Here is a 22318-nt window from a genome sequence, read left to right as displayed (position 1 = left end):
TAATATACTAATAAAAGGGACCTTTTGAGGCTCCATAGAGCGTCCACATCAGCAAAAAAAAACTTCTCCCGAAAGATGAAACGTGGCATAAAATATAGTTTTACATTTTAATATCAATACAATACTAAAAGGGGAATATCCTCCCCCCTTAAGCATGCCACGTCATTTATTGAATCGACCAATCAGAGCTCTTTAATTTCGGATTGGGCTTCAGATTTGATTTTATGGGCTTCGTTTCAATTTCAGGTTATGGGTCTTTCTGTTTTGCCGTGCAATCTTTTTTTTTTCCCTAAACCTAGCTCTCTACGGGAGGAAGTCGCGAGTCTGCGAGGCTCTTCTCCTCATCCCAATTCACTTCGTCTTCTCACCTTCAAACCGTAGACTCTGCGTTTTTCATCGATTCTTCACAATCAATTTCGCAATCAATCTCTTCTTAATGGTTTTGTTTCATCTCCCTCCTTTCCTTCTTCTTTATATATTGTTTTCTCCTTCGTGTTCGAATCAAAACCCTAGAAACTCGATCGATGGCGATGAAACCGCATGGGAAGTCTATTGTCTCCTCCGATTACGACGAAAAAGTCCTCTTCCTCAAACATCTCTCGCATAAGTGTGTCACTGACATGATATGCCAATATTTTCTGGCAGCTGCTCGAACAAAAAATTACAGTGGGGCGGAGCTTGAAGGTGTTGTTAAAAGTGCTACATCATATGCGTTAAACAGACAGTTAAGCATGGATGATCTTAAAAAGCCAGTGGAAGAAAAGAATATTAAGATCACGATAGAATGCCCCTTTGAACATAAGATATGCTAGGACGTTGCTGCTATGGTCAATGCATCTGAGGTGAAACATGAACCAGCTCAGGTAATTGAAATTGGTTTCAATACAATACTAAGTACGTACAATGCTCTTACTCTTTCCTAATTGTATGCAGCCTTTTTAACTGCGTAGCTACCATTGATAACATTGTGTGGGACTCTAGATGAAATGAAGAAACTTTTCATTTCCTAAGGAAGTCATTCAGGTGCAGGATATTTGTTAGAGTAACTCCACTGCACATTCGTTTTCTCTTAATAATATATTTTAAGAATGGTTACTAACACTTATGATTGTTGTGGTTCTTTCAGGCTGAATACTTCAGACTTCTACTCAAACCAGTCACGTAGTTGGTTTTGTCATTTTTCGCTGTGTTTTTTTTTCGTTCGCTTGCCACTTCTTTCTTTCTTTCTTTCACTACTTATTCAAAAGGGTAACCAGAAGTATTGCATTCACCTGATTGAGCTACTTAACAATCGGTATGTCAACTAAACTTTTTCTCATTAGTGCTCTTATGTAATTGTTCAGTTTTATCTTTCTTGAACTGATTGTTGCCTTTGTTTTTGGTCCTGCAGTGTTTGTTCTCTTTAAAGTTACCTAACTGCAAGAGCATGCCTCTTGATACCAGGCAACGTGATTTGCCTCCTCAACTTTGCTTTGAGGATAACGCATCTTGAACTGTCCCTCTCCCTGAGCTTGGGAGACCATATGCAGCTGAGCTTCAGGCTCGCTGTTTGCAGCCATCGCCACTCCAGTCTCTTCTGTGGAGTCATCATGATAAGGAGTCTTGTGGAAAACAGTTCTCAATGTCTGACATGAGGTCTTGGTGCGCTGCTGCTGCTGCTACTCCACTTGGAGCATTAGAGTCTTCTCAGAAAGGACTTATGATATTCGATCAGTCAGGAAACCTGGTAGCTGGAAGCTCAATGAAATATTTGCCACTGGAATTGTCTTGGGAGGCTACCAAGCCGTTATGAGTGTGATTTTCTTCTGGGTGATTCACAAGACTGACTTCTGCTCGGTATGTGTTAGGGAGATTGTATAGATAAATATATTGTGTAAGAAACTAATACTTACCTTTTACTTACAGGACAAGTTTGGTGTGAGGTCAATCAGGGACAATAACGATGAACTAATGTTTGCTGTGTACCTACAAGTTAGTAACATCAGCCAAGCGCTTATATTCGTCACGAGGTCAAGGAGTTGGTCATTCGTTGAACGTCCTGGGGCGCTTCTGATGATTGCATTCGTCATTGCACAACTGGTAATTAATTAAGAACATCATATATTTTCAAAGAATTCAAGAAAAAAAACTCATCTCACTCTTCCTTACAAACGCAGATTGCTACTTTGATTGCAGTGTATGCAAACTGGACATTTGCAAAGGTGAAGGGTATAGGTTGGGAATGGGCTGCTGTGATTTGGGTTTACAGTATTTTAACATACATCCCACAAGACATTTTGAAGTTTGCCATTAGATACATCTTGAGTGGAAAGGCTTGGGTCAGCATGTTTGACAAAAGGGTACGTACACACAGCTAACTCTCTTTTACATCTTGATGGTAAACATAATACTCATTGCTTCTGCTGTTACTTTGTGAGCAGAGCGCTCTGACGACCAGGAGAGATTACGGTGCTGCAGAAAGACAAGCTGAGTGGGCGAGAGAACAAAGGACGCAGCATGGTCTGCAGACAAGACAAGAGGTCAACGTCTTCCCAGAGAACGAGGGTTACAGAGAGCTGTCTCAGATCGTTGAGCAAGCCAAGAAAAGGGCCTAGATAGCTAGGTAAGTGTACTTTGATTAAATCGTTTTCAAAGAAACTAGAAGTTGCTTGCTCCTTATTGGTGAATGCTTTGTTTTGACAGGCTTAGGGAGATTCACACATTTAAGGGACATGTTGAATCAGTCGCAAAGCTAAAGGGCATGGACATTGATACATCAGGACATCACTACACTCTGTAGTTGCCATAACTATTCCCAAAAACTCTCTTTTTTAATTGTTAGTCATTGTTCCTAAACTTCTAAAATAGAGCTTTGCATTTGCCTTTGAAGAAACAAGGCTTTTGCGTTAAGAGTATATATATATATTTTTTCAATTGTTCATGCAATTGAATTGGTTTTCCAAAAATTATCAGTTTAATACCAAAAAAAAAAAAAAAAAAAAATATCAAATACAAAGCTTGGGTTGCCAAAATCATAGAATAAACGGTAAGCTTTATGTATTATAACACCTGGACGTGAAATTTTATATTTGTGTACATACAATGTATATGTTTTCTTATCCTATCCACAAGAAAGCACTCAAGCTTGGGCTTTATAATTCACACATGCACTTACATGTTATCTCTTCTCACACTCAGAGCTTGACTGGTTTCTCCTTTACCACCCGCAAACGCAGCTTTTGCGGTTGGTAACGGTTGACAGCGTTTCGAAACAATCATACAAACCGCTATAAATCGCTTCAAACCGCTCTGAACCTCTTAAAATCAAAAGCTGTTTCCAGCTAGCGTTTGCGGGTAGTATTTTTTCTTTTTTTTAAAAAAAATCATATAAATACAAAAATAAAAATATTCAATAATTTTTTTTAAATGAAATTATAAAAATACTAAAATATATCTATTATATTTTAATTAATATTATAAAATTTTAAAATAAAAATATTTTCTAAAATTTTAAAAATTTGAAACTATAACTTTCTAAATATAATTTTCATATTTATTATAATATTATGATTTTTGATATCTTTAGATAAAGAATGTTTATTATCGGAACAATTTTTTTGTCTTCTAACCTATACAAACTAAAAATAGGGTTATAAAGGCAGCATATATAGTTATTTCTGGGGAGCATATAGCCACATTAATCTTACTAATATGCTGATAAAAATTCCTCTTACCAACTTTACTAACACATAAATCTCTTCCGTAAGCTATACTAATCCAAAACACTATACATATGGCGGAACCACAAACATTTTGTATCGGGTCAGAATTTTTTTATGAGGTCCAAATTTATTTTTATGGGATCAATAGAATTTTTTTTACAAAAAAAATATTTTTTTTTAAATAGTGGAGGTCAGCTAAACCCACTCTCCGTATGTTGCCTCCGCCCTTCAAGATAAATTTCTCAACTAAAACACAAAAATTTACAGTATTATTGTATTTTATTTCCTAAATATTTTAGCCATTGAAATATATAATTATGTTTTAGCTTCATTTAACTACTCTGGGAGATGGTCTATCCGTAAACCATACCTCTTTTTAGAGATTAATCTAGAACTTTCTATAAGTATGGGATATCCTCAGATCGATCAAAAACAATAAAACACGTTTGATTTTCTTTAATCAACAGAAAAGTAAACAAAAATTAGAAGGAGTAGATATAAGAAAATAGGAAAGAAAGAAAAGATATGGTCAAATAAAATGCGTCATTTTATTTATTTTAATAAAATACCTATTACTATGATATTGTGTATAAACTTAAAGTATTAATTTTAAAAGAAATAAATAAAATTGATTTTACTTAATTTTAGTTTAAGTATTTAAATAATGATATGAAAATATATCATAATAATTTCAAATATTCAGATCTAAAAGTGTATTAAATTTACATATATACAAAAGTGTAGTTTTTTTAAAGTTCAAATAAAGATGCAGCTTTCAATAAAATCTCATATAATTTTTAAACTTTTTTATAATCTAAAATACACAAAATACATAGTCTTCATCTAGAATCACATATTTACAGTGAATATTATAAAATATTAAATAAGAGACATATAAAAACATACACATGATATAAATAACACATATAACGAAAAAATATGTGATGTTGAGATTAATAATATATTTTATAATAAACTAAATATGTAAAAATATTTTTGAGAATAACTTAGGTTTAAAAAATTCTTTATTAATTTCACATTGTTCAATATCCCATACATATTTTAGATAGTAGAAGACAACAAATTGTGAGTTTTACTCATTTTAATTCAATTTATTATTTATATTTTATAACATAGATGTAATATATTGTAATATACATATAAAATATATGTTATTTGTATATAGTCCCGGGCGTAGCCCGGGCAAAATGTCTAGTACTAATAAAAGCGATCTTTTGAGACTCCATAGAGCGTCCACATCAGCGGAAAAAACTTCTCCCGAAAGATGACATGTGGCATAAAATATAGTTTTACATTTTAATATTACTAATTTTCGAAAATTATAAATAATATGTAAACATACAGCATAAAAAATGGAAAAACTACATTAAACATATGTAAAATTACCATTTTTCACTTAAAAAAAAAAGACGGCTTATCTCCATAATGTAACATTACCGTTTTATAAAAAAACAAAAAACATTATATATAATTTCAAAAATAATAAATATATGTAAATATACAACATAAAAATGGAAATACTACATTAAACATATGTAAGATTACCATTTTACATTTTTATTTTTTAAAAATAATATGTAAACATACAACATAAAAAATAGAAAAACTACATTAAACATATGTAACATTACCATTTTTCACTTAAAAAAAGAGTGCTTATCTCCATAATGTAACATTACTATTTTGTAAAAAAAAATTATATATAATTTTGAAAATAATAAATAATATGTAAACATACAACATAAAAAATGGAAATATTACATTAAACATATGTAAGATTACTATTTTACATTTAAAAATAACAATAATATGTAAACATACAACATAAAAAAAAATGGAAAAACTACATTAAACATATGTAAGATTACCATTTTTCACTAAAAAAGGCTCATCTCCATAATGTAACATTACCATTTTATAAAAAAAGAAAAAAAACATAAATATAACTATTTGACTATTTGTCCAAGTTCTTCTATTAAACATTGCCGTTTTACATTAAAAAAGGAAAAAAAACATTAAGATTTAAACATCTATCTTAAAAATATAAAGTATAAGAAAGAGAAATACTCAATATATAGTAAAATAAATAATAAGTAAATATTATAAATATATGAATTATATATACAATAATAAGTAAATGCACAATTTTTAAAATATGGAAAGAATACATTAAATATTAAACATCTATCTTAAAATGTAAAATATAGATATTAAGTAAATAGAAAGTATAAGAAAAAGAAATACACAACTTAAAAACAATGAAAAAAGTATATTAATATTTAAACATATATCTTAAAATGTAAAATATAGATATTACGCAAATAGAAAGTATAAGAAAAGGAAATACACAATTTAAAAAAATGGAAAAAGTACATTAGTATTTAAACATCTATCTTAAAATGTAAATCTATCTTAAAATATAAAATTATTAGTAAATAGAAAGTATAAGAAATAGAAATACACAATATAAAGAAAAATAAATAATAAGTAAATATATAATATAAGTAAATGCGCAGTTTAAAATATAGATATTACGTAAATAGAAAGTATAACAATGGAAATATACAATTTAAAGAAAATAGAAAATGTACATTAAGATTTAAACATCTATCTTAAAATGTAAAATAGAGATATTAAGTAAATAAAAAGTACAAGAAATGGAAATACATATACAGGAAAATAAATAATAAGTAAATAATGTAAATATGTAATATATGAATTATATATATAATAATAAGTAAATACACAATTGTTTTAAAAAAAATGGAAAAAGTTCATTAAGCATTAAATATCTATCTTAAAATGTAAAATATATAATATAAGTAAATACACAATTTAAAAAAATGGAAAAGTACATTAAGATTTAAATATCTATTTTAAAATATAAAATATAGATATTACGTAAAAAAAATAAGAAATGGAAATAAACACTTTAAAAAATGGAAAAAGTACATTAAGATTTAAACATCTATCTTAAAATGTATGTCTATCTTAAAATGGTAGTAAATTATATAAAAATGGAAATACCACATTAAACAAAAAAAAATTAAAATTTTTTGTTTTACATCAAGAAAGTCCTTATGAAATTCATTATTCCATAAACATCAACCTCACACTATCAAGAAAAACTTCAAAGCACTCGAGCAAAAAAATGGTCCCACCATCAACTATTGTCGTCCCAAAAATCTTTAATGACCTTGAAAGAGATTTTTTATAACAACGAATTTTTTGTTAGGTGGATTCATTGTTGGGAAACCCTCAACTTCCAAAAGCCAAACTTATTCATGGGAATTGAATTGCTTTTCATAGACTCAAAGGTATTCTTACAAATTTAAATTAATCTAATCCATAATTTTATTGTTAATATTCATACTAACTCTTTCATGATCAAACCATTACAGTTAATAACCATTCAAGCGTTTATCCTGAAACACCTCTTTCCTCGCCGAATCAGGTATTGGTTCATGTTGATTTAGTATTGTTTTTGGTTTATTAACCGGTTTAGGATGGTCCTATTGTAAATATAATTTAAGTTGGTTTAGCATATATTATGCTTAAAATAACTTAAATTAAATAATAGTAATATTATGCTTAAAATATAATTTTAGAGAGTTTTCAAATATAGTTTACAGAACATTATAGGTGATGAATTTAATTTATTAAATTCGTTTATTACTTAAAACTAAGTTTTTTTAAAAACATACTGAGTTATAAATATCAATGCTGGATTTGTGAGTATAACATGAATACAAAAATATAAATATTTCATTTTCAAGATAAGAAATTCAGCTTTTATTCAGTTACTCAATATATAATTAATATCTTAATTTTTTTTTTAAATATACATAATTTATATATATAGATTAATCTTCCAAACTTAAACTATTATATTATATATGAATAATGTTTTTAAATAAAAATAATTTCTGATTTAAAAAAAATAAAAACAACAAATGGTTTATTTTCAAATAATGGATGTAATTTACATTATACTATCATTTAACAAGTATTAGATACATTTTGATATATCATTATTTTCTATTTTCAGAAAAAATAAATTGTTAAACATCAATATCATCTAGGTTAAGTATACTAACAGCACAAATTCAAACATCACAAAAAATATTTACATAAACATTATAATACAATAATTTAATCAGAAAATACAATTCAAAAAAACAATATTCAAAAGAATAGTTATATACTTAATATTTGAAAATCAAAGATATTTTTGCTAAAATTGTACTTACCTGGCCAAGGAGATCGACCATCTTTTTACGGATCGATCGATTGTTGAACATGTGGTCGATCCGAAAATACTCTGCAGTTTAATTAAATATCTAAAACATTTATTCCAACACTCAACATATAGTTTTGCTAAATATGATAACTAGATAGCAAACAAAATTACAAAAAAATATTTAAATTGTAAAAAATATGTTAATTTAACGTGTTAAAATTTAAAAATAAATTTAATTATGATATGCATCTTAACATTTATATAAATATATATCATAACCTAAATATAAATAATTTAACAACTTAAACTAGAAAAAAATAAAAATCTCGGACGTAGTCCGGGTTAATCCCTAGTCTATCTATCTATATATATATATAAAGAAGAGTTTGCTTCCCTCCTAGGCTGTCCACATAGGATGCCACGTCAGATACTCTATATCAAACTCGGCTTTTCATTAAAGTGATGTGTTTATAATTATTGGGCTACGTTATGTGTATAACTGAGAATCACCCGCATCTTGACCTGCTATGAAACATGGTTAGAATGCTGAAGGTAGAAACAAACTTGCTCATGAATTAGAGATGATGTTTTCAAGCGTAGAAGAAGAAAAAAGAAGGAAAACTTCATAGATTAAAGGTCAACCCCCGTTAAAGGTAAAACCCCACATTTTCATGTTTCCAACTACTTTCGTTTGATTATAAGCAGACAAATCATCATCAAAAGTTTTGGGGTGAGATCATTTTTTCCTTACACTTGCTAAACCTTTTCTGTATACTCGGCGAGGAAATGATTTTGATCAAACAGAGATGGAACGAGTGCGGACAACAACTTCAATGTGCATTCCTCATATAGCCACAATGCGACCTGACGACATGAACCGGGTATGCTATATAAACCAAACCTTTAGCCAAACCCCGATATTTTGTGTATTGGTTTTGTTCTAAATCGAGTTTCTTGTGTAGTACGTGCAGCTGTGCGTGGAGAAGACGGCCCAGCTGAACTGGAGCAGAAGCTATGTCAATGAGCGGTGGTGATTGTGAACGCGTGCGATCTTCGGGAACTCATCCGCCACAGGCAACTCCTAATGGAGTGAGTAGAAAAAATCAAATAAAACTTAAATTTCCCCGCTTTAGTCCCCTTTGACATAGTTTTGCTTATTCTCCATTGGCTGCTTCTTTTATTTCTTCTACCAAACGGTGAATATCAACAAAATATATTTCCATGTTGTTCTACTGATCTTTGTTTAGTCTCAACTCCGAAGGTGTTGTCAATCTTCTACAAAGTCCATTATAGTTTTAACCAAAGAGTAAAAGCCAGGTAGACAAAGAACTTCAGATTAAAATGAAGCGTTAGATGTATGACCTTCTTATCAACAAGTTCTGCTTCTTTGTGATCTGATAATCCGATCCTCTAAACTTTTTTTATTCTTCTTTTCTTTATGTGTGTTCATCTTAGGAAAATATAAAATTAATTTTGCTTTGTACATGGTTCAACACATTGTTTCAATTAGGAATTTTGAAGACACTATCTTACGAATAAGTTAATGAAACTTTCGTGGCCGGTAGTGTGTCCCTCTGAAAAAAATTACATAATAAAACCAATAAAATTCTTAAGATATGGTCATCGCTTTTGATCACACTGATCACGTTACAAATTTTTTTTATCAAACGTTGTTTTCTCAAGTCTATCAATAGACTTAGATGTTTGATTATAAAATCTTTAGCAAGCTGTTGTTACAAAAAAAAAAAAAGCAAACTGCATAATAGAAAAATGATATAAATTTTTCACTCCACTAACTTAACACTTAAACATATATATAAAATATGTTAACTAAAAGAAGGTTCACGTCTATAGTTAGTTTTCTAAATATTTGATCTATTAATAGATGTTACTACTCTATAAAAAAAGAATGGCGAGGATTTTTTACCAAATATGTAAAATATAATAATATAATTGTGATTTTTTTTATAACCAAAAGGAAAAAATTAGCTAATATATTCTATATAACTTCTTTAACAATATATATTTCAGAAAATATTTATGGCGAAAGTATCAACTAAATTTGAAAATTATCCCAAATTTATTTTAATTAATTTCATAATACATTATTGGTCACTTAGGAAAGTTATATTCATTTTCGCTCTACAAAATTTAACTAATATCTATTTTTAAATAATAAAATTTATATTAAATATTTACTTTAACTATTTAAATTACTTTTCAATTTTAATCTCGTCCGTAGGACGGGCCGGCCCTAGTGTTACATAAAATCCTCGACTTTTTCAATATGATAAAACAATTATACTTTAAGTTGCATTAAGGAAAGTAATGTGAGGATATTCTGTTAATTTATTTTAGTAGGCTTATGGTACACTGGACTATATGTTGAACATTGTTTAATGATCCATCCATAACAATCAAATTATTTATTTTTTGAAAAGCATGTTATTTATTCTAATCTTATTATATAAAGCTTGGTTCTTCAAAATTGCTAATTAACATGATTGCGACACATGTCAATTATATATTTAAGATTGTGACATGTGTTAATCTATCTCATAATTAAAAATATATATACTAAGATATTAACAAAAACAAATTTTATTAAAAATCTTATTATATATATTATTTAATAGTAACTAGGTGATTTTTCCGTGCTCATGCACGGATACAAATATTTACAAAGTAATAAAATCCTTATAATTGATTAAATTTTTATTTCTATTTATTGATAAGTTTAAATTATTTTATATTTTATATATTAGAAAGACATATATAATATTTTTTTTAAATTACATTATTTTGTTATCTTAATTAGATATATGATTTTGGGTTTAATAATTTGGATCAGTTAAGTTATTTTTGGTATTTTGAGTTGTATCTATTTTTCCAGTTGAATTTTAATTATACAAATTCAGATTATATATAATTTAACTTATTTTCTCAAATTTCTAAATATGTATTTATAAATTGATATATTTTGTTTTGGCTTAAATTTATGAGAAAAGTTGAAATGTTGATCAGAAGTTCTGTATGTGAATCAAATTTGCAATTTTTTAAAAAACATGTCGATCATTAGAGTTTTAGAACGTAATATTAACCTATTCAATTTTATTAAATACTGTATTCATAGGAAAAAAATTGTTAATAGAATTAGATTTGAGATAATTACTTGTTTATTTTATAGATATTGAAACATTCACATAACATTAGGCTTGAGAATCTGTCATAAAGAAAAAAAAACTGTATGAAATTGTGAGGGAATTTGCTTAAACAAGAGATTGAATAATTATCCAAGATTAATATTATTTTAGAAAATTTATAACTAAGAAAAAAAAAATATTTTAGTGTATTGAAGTAAATACTGATTTGGTAACTAAATTGACTTTTTAAAAAGATTTATTATATTTTAAATGAAAAATATTTAACTAAATGTTATTAACAATCGTAGAAAAATGTTATTAAACAAAAAGTATCAAGAATTTTTTATGAAAGTGAGATTTTTATAAAAGGAAATTCCTTTTTAAAATCACATGTTTTAGATATCAAAATATTATTTTTCTTAAGATATTATTTTCGATACTAAATTCCTTTATGATATTGATATGAGTTTATTAAAAAAATATTAAGAAAAACGAAAATATAAATAGATAATATTAGTAATGTCAATTAGTAAAATAGTTAATGAAATTAAGATTTATATAAAAATAAAATTCTTATTGTGAAATTACATGTTTTAAATATAAAAAATTGCTATGTATTTTTAGTTTTAAGATATTGCCTTTTTGATACAAAATTTATGATTATATATATATATATATATATATATATATATACATACATATCTATTAAAAACGAAAATAAAAATAGTTTATAGATATTTTGAAAATACATAGACATTTTCCATTTTTTATTTAAGAAATATTATTAATAAAAACTAAAATTGAATTTTGATAATGGAAATTACAAAATACTATTAATTCATTAAGGTTAACAATGTAATAAACATTTTTGAGAATTAATTATGAGTGCGACACGTAGGAAACTGACTTTTTCAAATAATATTATAGAGATTTTCTTTTTTTAAAATCCTAATTAAAAGATAATTGCAAAATATTATTTGATAATTATTTTCTTTCTAATATTGTGACATGTTTTTAAATATATAATGATTAAAAATATATATAATAAGATAATAAAAACGAATTTTGAAAAAAAACTTCTTTTAAAAATTATTTAATAGTAAAAACGATTTTTAAAAAATATTTAGTAGTAATGTTTTTAGAAATTTTCCTTTTTCAAAATCGTAAAAAATAGATTTGAAAACAATTTAGTTAATATAATTTTTATTTTCTAAACTTTTAATGAAAATATAATTATAAAAGGTTATATCGAAATTGGTTCTTCAAAATTGCTAATTAACATGATTGTGACATATGATAGTTATATATTTAAAATTTTGATATGTGTTAAACTATATCATAATCAAAAATATATATATACTAAAATAATAAAAATGATTTTTCTCAAAAATTAATTATAAATATTATTTAATAGTCTTATTATTATTATTACTATTATTATTATTATTATTTTTTATTATACTGTTTGTTTGAAAAGATACTAAAGATAGAGAATTATAAAAGATAAACATTAACTTTTAAGAAAAAAATGTTAAACAAAAATTAATTGTAAAATCCTACAAGTACAATAAATTATCCCCTTAACTATATTTGCGAAGTGATTTTACCACATGTCTTCTCTACAATCAATTTCACAAAACAAATATCAAATGGCTACTGGAATTGATGACATGGGTTCCGTAAAAATATGACATGTATAATTTCATTTAATGTTAATTTGTATTTTTTGGCAAACTTATTAGAATATGGTAATAATTCATATATTACATTTAATATTGATATTTCTTATTGGTAATTTTTTTTAAATATGACAATAGCTCATACATCATCTATAAAATAAATATATTCATATATAACATTTCAAATTTCGAAATATTATTATTTTGTATAATTATACAATTGTATTACTAAAGCTTTCAAAAAATTTTACAATTTTTTAAAAAATTTAAATATCTAATCGTAAGATCATTAGTTTCTTATATCTCTACAAATTTTATAAATATTGTTTAGGCTAAACTTTTGATAATTATACAATTTTATATCATTTTTATTATTTTTATACAAATTGATTTAATATATATCAAATCAATATTAAATATTAGTAAGAAAATAGTAAAATCTATAATATTTAATGAAATTTATTTTTAAATATAAGTTAGATTTAAACAAAAAAATTTACTTCACATGGTGCAGGAAAAAACCTAGTTTAATAAAAACATGAAGAAAAACTAACTTTAAAATAAATAATATTACTTTTTAAAAAAGCATAATCAAAAGAAAATTGTAAAAGTACTCTTATTATTTTCTTATAAGTAAATAATTTTTTTTAATAGATAATTGTATGTTAAAAATTATGACAAAAAATAGCTACAAATATTTCACATCTATATTTAGGTTTAAGCTTCCACATATTATTTTTACAAAACACAATAGTATTTACATGAAAAATATTATCTGAGTATTTTCTTTTAATATTTTGATACAACTCAACTTCTTATTATCCTTATTACATCTTATGATGCTAGCATAACTTTTAATTTTGATATTATTATCGTGCATGAGTATGTGTGAATATGATAAATATGTGTTTATATGTATAAGACCAAATATATAAATAATTAAACAGAATTTTTCTATTAAAAGTAAAATAGTTGTATAAAAATCTAAAAGAGATAAAATAATTAATTTCCTTTTTAAATGTCTAAATAAAATAAAAACGTAAATGTAATCTTATTTTTCTTATAAATAGCTAACTTTAGTTTTTTTAATAATTTTGTGTTAAAAAATATAAACCAAAATTAATTTCAAATATTTTTGCTGAGATGATTGTGATATGTGTCAATTAAAACTTCCATTATGTGAAAATAAATTTTTATTTTCCTAAAATCTTAAACAAAATAGATTTCTAAAAGAAAATTCATTTCTAATCTTAACCAATTAAGAAGTTTTCCTTTTTTTTAAATCGTGACTAGAGAGAATTGTAAATTTTTATTTAATAGTAATTCTTACTTAAAATTTTTAATGATAAACATGATAGTAACAATTATTCAATTTACAAAAAAAACTGTATATTGAAAAAAGGGAATTTTAAATATTGCAATTTTTTTTAAAAAAAAACTAGTTAATATTAACTGGAAATAGTTATTTGATAGAAATTTTATTTTTTAAAATCCTAGACAAAATATAACTGTAAAAAATTATGTAATATTAATTTACTTTTCTAAAATCCTACAAAAATTTAAAAGAATATTTGATAATTGTTTTCCGTTTTTATAAAAAAATCCTAAACAAAACAAATTTGTATAATATTTTTAAGTCCTAACCAAAAGAGAATTGTAAAAATTTATTTGATATTATTTTTAAGAGAGTGTTTGATGATGAACATGATACTAAAAATTATTTAATTAACAAAAGAAGTGTAAAATTAGTATTGATACGAATTGTAAAAATAGCAATTTTAAAAATATTTATTAATAAATTAAAAGAATTATTTGATAGCAATATATTTTTTTTGAAATTCTAAAGAGCGGATAATTGTAAAAGGGTATTTAATATTATTTTTTTATTGTAAATAAAAAAGAGATTTTTAAAATAGAATGTTTTCCTTTTAAAAAAAATCCTAGCAAAATAAAATTTTAAAGATTTCTTTAATAAAACATTAAATTAGTACATAAGAACATGTATAATGCTGTCATTGATTCGATTGATGTATTTAACTTTCGTTTCTTTTTACTTTTCATTTCTTATTTCAGATTGTGTTCAGTTTAAATGTTTATGTATATTATTTTCTCTAATCCTTAGTACAAAGTTTATAATAACTCATCTATGCACCATGATTATAAAAAACAAATATTAACTTGAACTTATGTGTGAAAACAGATTTTAATTATAAAATAAATATCAAACAACATATGCAAAAAACAATCATAATACTATAATAAAATGATTTATTATTTATGGTGTTTATTAAATTAAAACATCAAACAAAATCCGTTGCAACGCAACGGGCTCATATCTTGTAGTTATATAAAGTATAAAATTAATTTTGTAAGAAGTATGTTGATTTATAAATGAAATTGTTGTATACAACATAAGTAAAATCATCTCCAGTTGTCCCTCATTTTAAAGGAAAACATAAGAAAATATTCAGTTAAAAAAATTAAGGGAAATCCTTACATTATTTTATATTAGTTTCTGTAAATTGCAGAAGTAAAATTAAATGAAGGCAAGATAAGTAAATTACAAAGAGGAGAATGAATATGCCGTACGAGGGAGAAGTATTATTTGATTTCGTAAGTAACTTGCTGAACAAGGATCTAGAGGTCATACAAAGACTAAAGGGTTTGCTCATACTCCATGTTAAAATTCATGTAGAAGCTCTGATTAAAATACTGTTCGCATTGCTGGCTCGCTTTACAAGACTATATTTTTAGTTGGTCAGCACATAAAGCAAGGGTAATAGAAAACTAATTTGATTTGCCCAATTGGCTTGACAAAACAATATATATGTTTTTTTGTTATTAGTAGCATAGAAATCAAGTTTATAGAAAATTAATCTTTTGATTGTCCAAATAATAATAATAACTAGGTGACCGGCCCGCACCCTGTGCGGACATAAAAAAATTCAAAATATGGACTAAATCTTATATGATTTTATAAGTAACGGATTTTATACTATGTCAACAACCGTCTTTGGGAGAATTCATCAGGCGTGGAAAAAAGATCGCACACCAATTTGAGATGGACAAGAGGGAACAAAGTAACTTCAGTATGAAGAGGCAGATATTGTGTGTACCGTGTACTTACTAAAATCGTGCTAACAGGAGCTTATTATGCTAAGTTAGTAATTACTCAATGATTTTAGGAATAGTTAGCTGATCTCTTTACATAAATCGTTACAAAATCTATAATAATTGATTTTTGTCTGAAAACTAAAAATTAAAATATATTTTGAATCCTGTTTTTTAACAATTAATATATACTAAACCGAATGGGTTGTGTTTTCAAAAAACCCGAATGGTTTCAAAATTGAATCTAATTCATGTAATATATGTAAACCGGTTTAGTGGTTCACAACAATTATATTACTAAAGTAATGGAATAGTCCTGGTTCGAAATGTTAATCAATTAGATTTTGGCACTTGATTTAACAAAAGTGGTTTACTTTCATTGTAAAAAAAAAAACAATATTGGTTTACTAAATTATCTAAACCGATTGGATTTGTAGTCAAACGAAAATTGAATGTCATTTTATGGTTATAGAGATATTGAAGAGCAATTATTGGGTCAACCAAATGCTAATGGGCTTGCAGCTTGCCTTCATAATTGGTAAATTGAATTTTAAACTCAGTAGCGTTCTATTGTAATTTTTTTGAAAAAATCAGGGTCAATTATTATTTGTATTTCACTTTTAATCTATACTATTATTTGCGAAGTAAATTTTTGGAATCGTGCTCTCACGTTAAAAGTTAGAGTGGTTAATATCGTTTATACCCTTAATGAATAAAATGTATAACTAAATTAAAAAATAAAAACGAAATTTTAATTGATTTAATTATATAATTGAATAAAATTAATAATAGTAAGAATTATCCAACATCTGAAAATATAATTTAAAAAAGAGTTAATTTCTATTTTCTGTATATATTGTATTGTTATCTAAAAGTCTTTTAGTAAAAATTTAAAAACATGAATAATATAACTAAATACTAATCAAATAAAATTCTTAATTACATAATAATAATAGAATATTGAATTATTAATAATAGTTAGAATTATCCAAAATCTGAAAATATAATTTTTAAAAGAGATAATTTATGTATATATTGTATTGTTATCTGAAAAAGTATTTTAGTAAAAAGTTAAAACATGAATTATATAACTAAATACTTATCAAATAAAATTCTTAATTATATAATTAAAAATAGAATATTGAATTATCCAAAATCTAAAAATATAATTAAAAAAGATAATTTCTATATATATATATATTTTTTATTGTTATCTGAAAAGGTATTTTAGTAAAAAGTTAAAACATACATTATATAATTAAATATTAATCAAATAATATTTTTCAATTATATAATTAAAAATATAATACTAAGTTATTTTAAGATTTATTTTAGTATAATAAATATAGTGTACAAAGAACTTTTCAAAAATTATGAAAATGTTTAAGCCCGCATCGCGGGCAAAATACCTAGTAGATTAGATATTAGTAAAGAATGCACGTTTAATAGGAAACTAATTTGGTTGACCAAAAGAGATGAAAAACAGAAAAATTCCTCCTTGTGTTAGATAAAGATAAACAAGGGTAAAGTATTTATACAAGTGTGTTAGGTCGGATCCAACCTTATCGTATTGAGCAACATATATATCTCTTTGTTATCAAAAAAAAAAAAACATATATATCTCTATAAGTCTAAACTTATCTCTAACATAAATATAAACTTATTTTGCTATCAAGAAGCCATCGATTGTTTCTGTTGGACAGGTTACGCGCTTCTCTCTTACACGTCGTCTTGAGTTTTGTTTGATTCACTTTTTTCTTTTGACTAATCATTTATCAATCACGGTAAGAGATCTTGTGTTATTTCCGCAAACAAATGCGAGGTCTTTACCGCCATTGTTTGTTTCATTATTCTCCGCCCAAATTAAGGGCCTATGTATGCAATGTAGAGGTTACTGGTTAGGATTTGGCTTTATTCTTCTGCATTGGAGAAACAATTTGAACTTACCTGTAAATGTCTGCAACGTGGTGAAATCATGATTTGAAATATGAAGCAATGAATGTTACAAAACAAAGGAAAAAAAGAGAAATATTAAGCAATAAGTGTTACAAAAAAAGAAAAAGAAAAGAGAAATATTAAGTATGAGATTAGACCTTAGCCTTCCTGGATTTGGAATAGCCATATTATCAGTCCTTTATCTTAGATTGGTGTTCTTGTGTAGGTTGGTGATTCGTCTTCAGGTGGGCTTAGCTCAGTACAAGAACCTCTAATAAAGCAAAAGCATAGCCCAGAAAACTACTGTGTTCTTGCAGCCATTCCCCAGTGAGTTCTATCGTTTTCATGTGTTTAATACCAACTGTGGTCCCACAAAGATTGGTTTTGACAGTTTATTACCAATGTTTCTGCTAAAAAAGAAAGCAAATGTGGGGTTTGCCCATGGATTTGTTTTAATGCTTACTAAACAAGTAATTTTATTTCAGGTTTCTCTTCCCAGCTCTTGGAGCGTTTCTTTTTGGCTATGAGATCGGTGCAACGTCTTGTGCAACCCTTTCTATTAAAGTAATGGCTTTAACCTTTTGTCTGAGAAAAAGAGTGCATAGCTATTAAGGTACTTAAGTTTGAACTTTTCTAAGCTGCTGTCTCCAAGCTTATGTATTATTTAGAAGATATCCCCACTTACATGACAGCTATTTCATAGTTCACACCTGCATGTGCACTGTGCAGTGCCATTGTGTTCCCTTCAAACGTTCACAGATTTGTTAATTACGCTGCTTTTCTTTGGCCTTTTGTACAGTCCCCTACGCTAAGTGGAATTTCATGGTACAACTTGTCTTCAGTGGATGTTGGTATTATTGTGAGTCTATAATTCACCTTTCTTGCTTCTTCTACGTAGATGTTTTTTTTCCTCCTATTAGGATGTGGAAAGGAAAATAATTGTGCTTACAATTTTGTGCAGACTAGTTGCTCACACTATGGTGCCTTAATTGGATCCATTGTGGCATTTAATGTTGCCGACATTATAGGTATGTTTCTTCCGTTTTTTTTAATCTTTGTTACATAGAAGCGTCACCATCTGAAAGAAACTCAATTTTGGATTGATTTTTTTTTTCAAGGAAGAAGAAAAGAGCTGATTACTGCTGCATTATTATATCTTGTTGGAGCCATTGTGACTGCAACCGCACCTGTCTTTCCTGTCCTGATAATTGGACGGGTTGTGTATGGCATTGGGCTTGGACTGGTAAGATTGGTCACGGACTTTTAGTATTTGTCTGCGTAAACTAGAGTATGCATGTGTGATCTTCCAGATATATATGTTTACCGTTCAGGGTAAGATGTTTTTTTTTGTATCATGTATTATGTATGAATCCATGCAGCTATGGAGTACATTTTTTAGCATTCTTCTTAAATTGTAAGCTGATATGTTCCCATGAATTTAGACAATGCACGCGGCTCCGATGTACATTGCTGAGACTGCACCTAGTCAGATACGTGGACGTATGATCTCACTAAAGGAATTCTCCACCGTCTTTGGGATGGTTGTAAGTTCTCACATCTCTGCCAACTTCAGAAAAATTATTTCTAAGTTTTTCTATTTTGAAATAATTTTTGTCCACCAAGCTAAACTGACACATGTAATTTTTATGAAGGGAGGATATGGAATCGGTAGCCTCTGGATTACGGTTGTTTCGGGTTGGCGTTACATGTATGCAACAATTATTCCTGTACCAGTTATAATGGGAATTGGAATGTGTTGGCTACCAGCATCTCCTAGGTGGCTTTTACTGCGCTCTCTATCCATGGAAAAGGAGATGTGGAGAGACTTCAACAGGCTGCAATCAAGTCTCTTCGCCGACTTAGAGGGTCTGCTGTAGTTGATTCAGCAGCTGAACAAGTAAACGAGATTTTGGCTGAACTTTCCTCTGTGGGTGAGGATAAAGAAGCTACAATTGGTGAACTGTTTCAAGGAAAATGCTTGAAAGCTCTTACTATAGCAGGAGGTTTAGTCTTGTTCCAACAGGTTAGTGCAGTTATTTCATCATATGTCCTTAGGAGAAAGGAACAATAGCTAAATATATATTGTTTGTTTTTTTTTCAAATGGCAGATAACTGGACAACCAAGTGTGCTTTATTATGCACCATCAATACTACAGGTTCTCTTTTCATCTATGTTGAAGTTTGCTTTTGTTTCACTAGAAGGGAACTCGTCAGATAATCCTAACTTGTTTCCTTGTACCACTACATATTACCTGTTAGACTGCTGGCTTCTCTGCTGCAACTGATGCAACTCGGATCTCGATTCTGCTCGGTCTATTGAAGGTATTCGTCTTCATCCGACGAGGTTGTATATTTCCATTTTGAAGACTTAACGTGGTTCTTTACTGTTGCAGTTGGCTATGACTGGAGTTGCTGTTATAGTGATTGACAAACTTGGAAGGAGGCCTTTACTTCTTGGTGGTGTTAGTGGCATGGTTTGTCCTCTGACTTCTTCAGTCGATTTATGAGACAACAAACCTAAATGATTCAGAAACTTAGCCCATTTTGTATATTTGATTGTGTAACAGGTGCTCTCATTGTTCCTCCTGGGGTCATACTACATATTCTATAATAATGTACCAGCTGTTGCTGTGGCTGCATTGCTACTCTATGTGGGCTGCTATCAGGTTCAGACTTTTTCTCATCAAACTTTATTCTTGGCAACGTTAAGTTGTGATCTCAGAAGATTTACCATCAATGTTGCAGTTATCCTTTGGTCCTATTAGTTGGTTGATGATGTCAGAGATATTTCCCTTAAAATTAAGAGGCAGAGGAATCAGCATAGCAGTGCTTGTGAATTTCGGTACAAACGCACTTGTGACATTCGCTTTCTCACCTCTGAAGGTAAAGATTCTAGAACCAAGAAACTTTCAAGTCTTAGAGGTTGTAGCTCACCTGGTATTGTTTTTTGCAGGAGCTGTTAGGAGCTGGAGTCCTGTTCTGCGGATTCGGAGTGATATGTGTACTATCTCTCTTTTTCATATACTTCATTGTGCCTGAGACAAAGGGTCTCACTCTTGAAGAAATTGAAGCCAAATGTCTCTAAAAAGGTTTCTCATCTTAGCTCCATTTTCGTTGCTGCTTCATTTGCTTGAGGCTCAGAATGGAAAAAGCAGTAAACCACAGATGGCGTCGCCATTTACCATGGAATTTAACTGTTTGGTCAAAAAAGATTTGGTACAGTGTAGCTCGTGGCAATAGCTTGGCTAGTTGGACAACATTTTTTTATATTTGAATGGGGTCTTAATATGTTCTGTAAAGTGTAAGAAATTCCTCATACATTGTTGGACCACTAATGATTTGAACCATGTACCAATCATCTTAAACGTGTCTTCATTTATTTATTTTTTAAGTTATAATAGTTCAATAACAAAAAAAATTAAATTTAAATTCCAACGTTTTTGCATTTAAGGGGTTCCGAGCGGTTTGAATCGATTTATAGCAGACGTTTGCGGTTGTGGGCGTTTGCGGATGTAGGTAATTATGGTTTTAAACGTTACAAAGAGATTTGTACAACTAGTACATCGGTTAGAAATTGGTGCATTTGCGGGATACTTATGACTGGCTAACTACCAAATGCATCAGTGGTTAAATAACAAATTAACAATATTTATATTTTATATAATTATAAAAATATTAAAAATCATATTATTATATTAAATATAAAATTGATATTTATAAATTATAAATTATACTATTAATTTTTTAAAAAAATTATACAAAATATTTTTGTTTTTAAAATTTTATAGTTTAAATTAAAATATAATATATATATATATATATACAGATGTATATATGTATATTTTAGTATTACTGTTATTTAAATTTTAAAATTTAATTGAATATTTTATTTTATTTTATATAGATTTTTGTAAAAAAAAGAAAAATAATTACCCTCCCGTAATCGTCCACAACCGCAAACGCTGGGTGGAACCAGCTTTTGAATTTAAAAGGTTCCGAGCGGTTTGAACCGATTTATAGCGTTTTAGTGATTGTTTCAAAACACTACCAAACGCAAAAGCTGTGTTTGCGGGTGCTATCAGAAAAACCAGTCATACCCTATTAAAATTAAAACAACCAAAATCGATTAAAAGTTAGTGATTTTTAATTAATCCTTACAAAATCTATTAGAAGATACCCATGTACAAATTAACATATATTAAATCTTTTCAAAATAGAAAACAATATAATATATAACTAATTTCAAGAATATATAATCTAAAGATTTTAAGTAGCAAATCTACACAAGACACTATCACAAATTCACAATTCTCATGCATTAATGATGTTTTGATTTTAAATGGTTATAAATTTTATGAAATTTAAAGTACCACACCGTATAAATATCCTACGTCATTTGGTCGAATCAAACAGCCTTCAAATTTTCATAATTGTTGATAAAAGTAAGTGACTATAATAATCTCGAGTCAAATATTGTTTGTATACACT

At 27.4% G+C, this 22318-nt stretch overlaps 1 protein-coding gene and 1 pseudogene across 2 annotated transcripts; both read left to right on the top strand.

Annotated features, from left to right (window-relative positions):
- Window positions 1-933: 933 nt before the first annotated feature.
- On the top strand, window positions 934-2925 carry LOC125583348 (ATPase 1, plasma membrane-type-like). Of its 2 annotated transcripts, XM_048750080.1 has the most exons (7): window positions 934-1023; window positions 1127-1294; window positions 1391-1836; window positions 1906-2079; window positions 2157-2339; window positions 2421-2602; window positions 2683-2925. In XM_048750080.1, the coding sequence occupies exons 3-6, from the start codon at window positions 1789-1791 to the stop codon at window positions 2592-2594; spliced, it is 579 nt and encodes a 192-aa protein (XP_048606037.1). In that variant the 5' UTR covers window positions 934-1023; window positions 1127-1294; window positions 1391-1788; the 3' UTR covers window positions 2595-2602; window positions 2683-2925. The 2 variants fall into 2 exon arrangements, with proteins under 2 accessions (XP_048606037.1, XP_048606038.1); XM_048750081.1 differs by lacking the exons at window positions 934-1023; window positions 1127-1294 and having other exon boundaries at window positions 1317-1836.
- Window positions 2926-17890: 14965 nt separating this feature from the next.
- On the top strand, window positions 17891-21188 carry LOC106448981 (annotated as a pseudogene).
- The last annotated feature ends 1130 nt before the right edge of the window (window positions 21189-22318 follow it).

This window comes from Brassica napus, chromosome C3, assembly GCF_020379485.1.
Source record: "Brassica napus cultivar Da-Ae chromosome C3, Da-Ae, whole genome shotgun sequence".
In the NCBI taxonomy this organism is placed as follows: domain Eukaryota; kingdom Viridiplantae; phylum Streptophyta; class Magnoliopsida; order Brassicales; family Brassicaceae; genus Brassica; species Brassica napus.
This window is presented reverse-complemented; position numbering and strand designations above follow the sequence as displayed.

Coding starts and splice junctions, on each gene's coding strand:
- LOC125583348 (XM_048750080.1), top strand. CDS start 1,789: ATGAGTGTGATTTTCTTCTGGGTGATTCACAAGACTGACTTCTGCTCG. Junction 1,837..1,905: donor ACAAGACTGACTTCTGCTCG/GTATGTGTTAGG, acceptor TTTTACTTACAG/GACAAGTTTGGTGTGAGGTC. Junction 2,340..2,420: donor TCAGCATGTTTGACAAAAGG/GTACGTACACAC, acceptor CTTTGTGAGCAG/AGCGCTCTGACGACCAGGAG.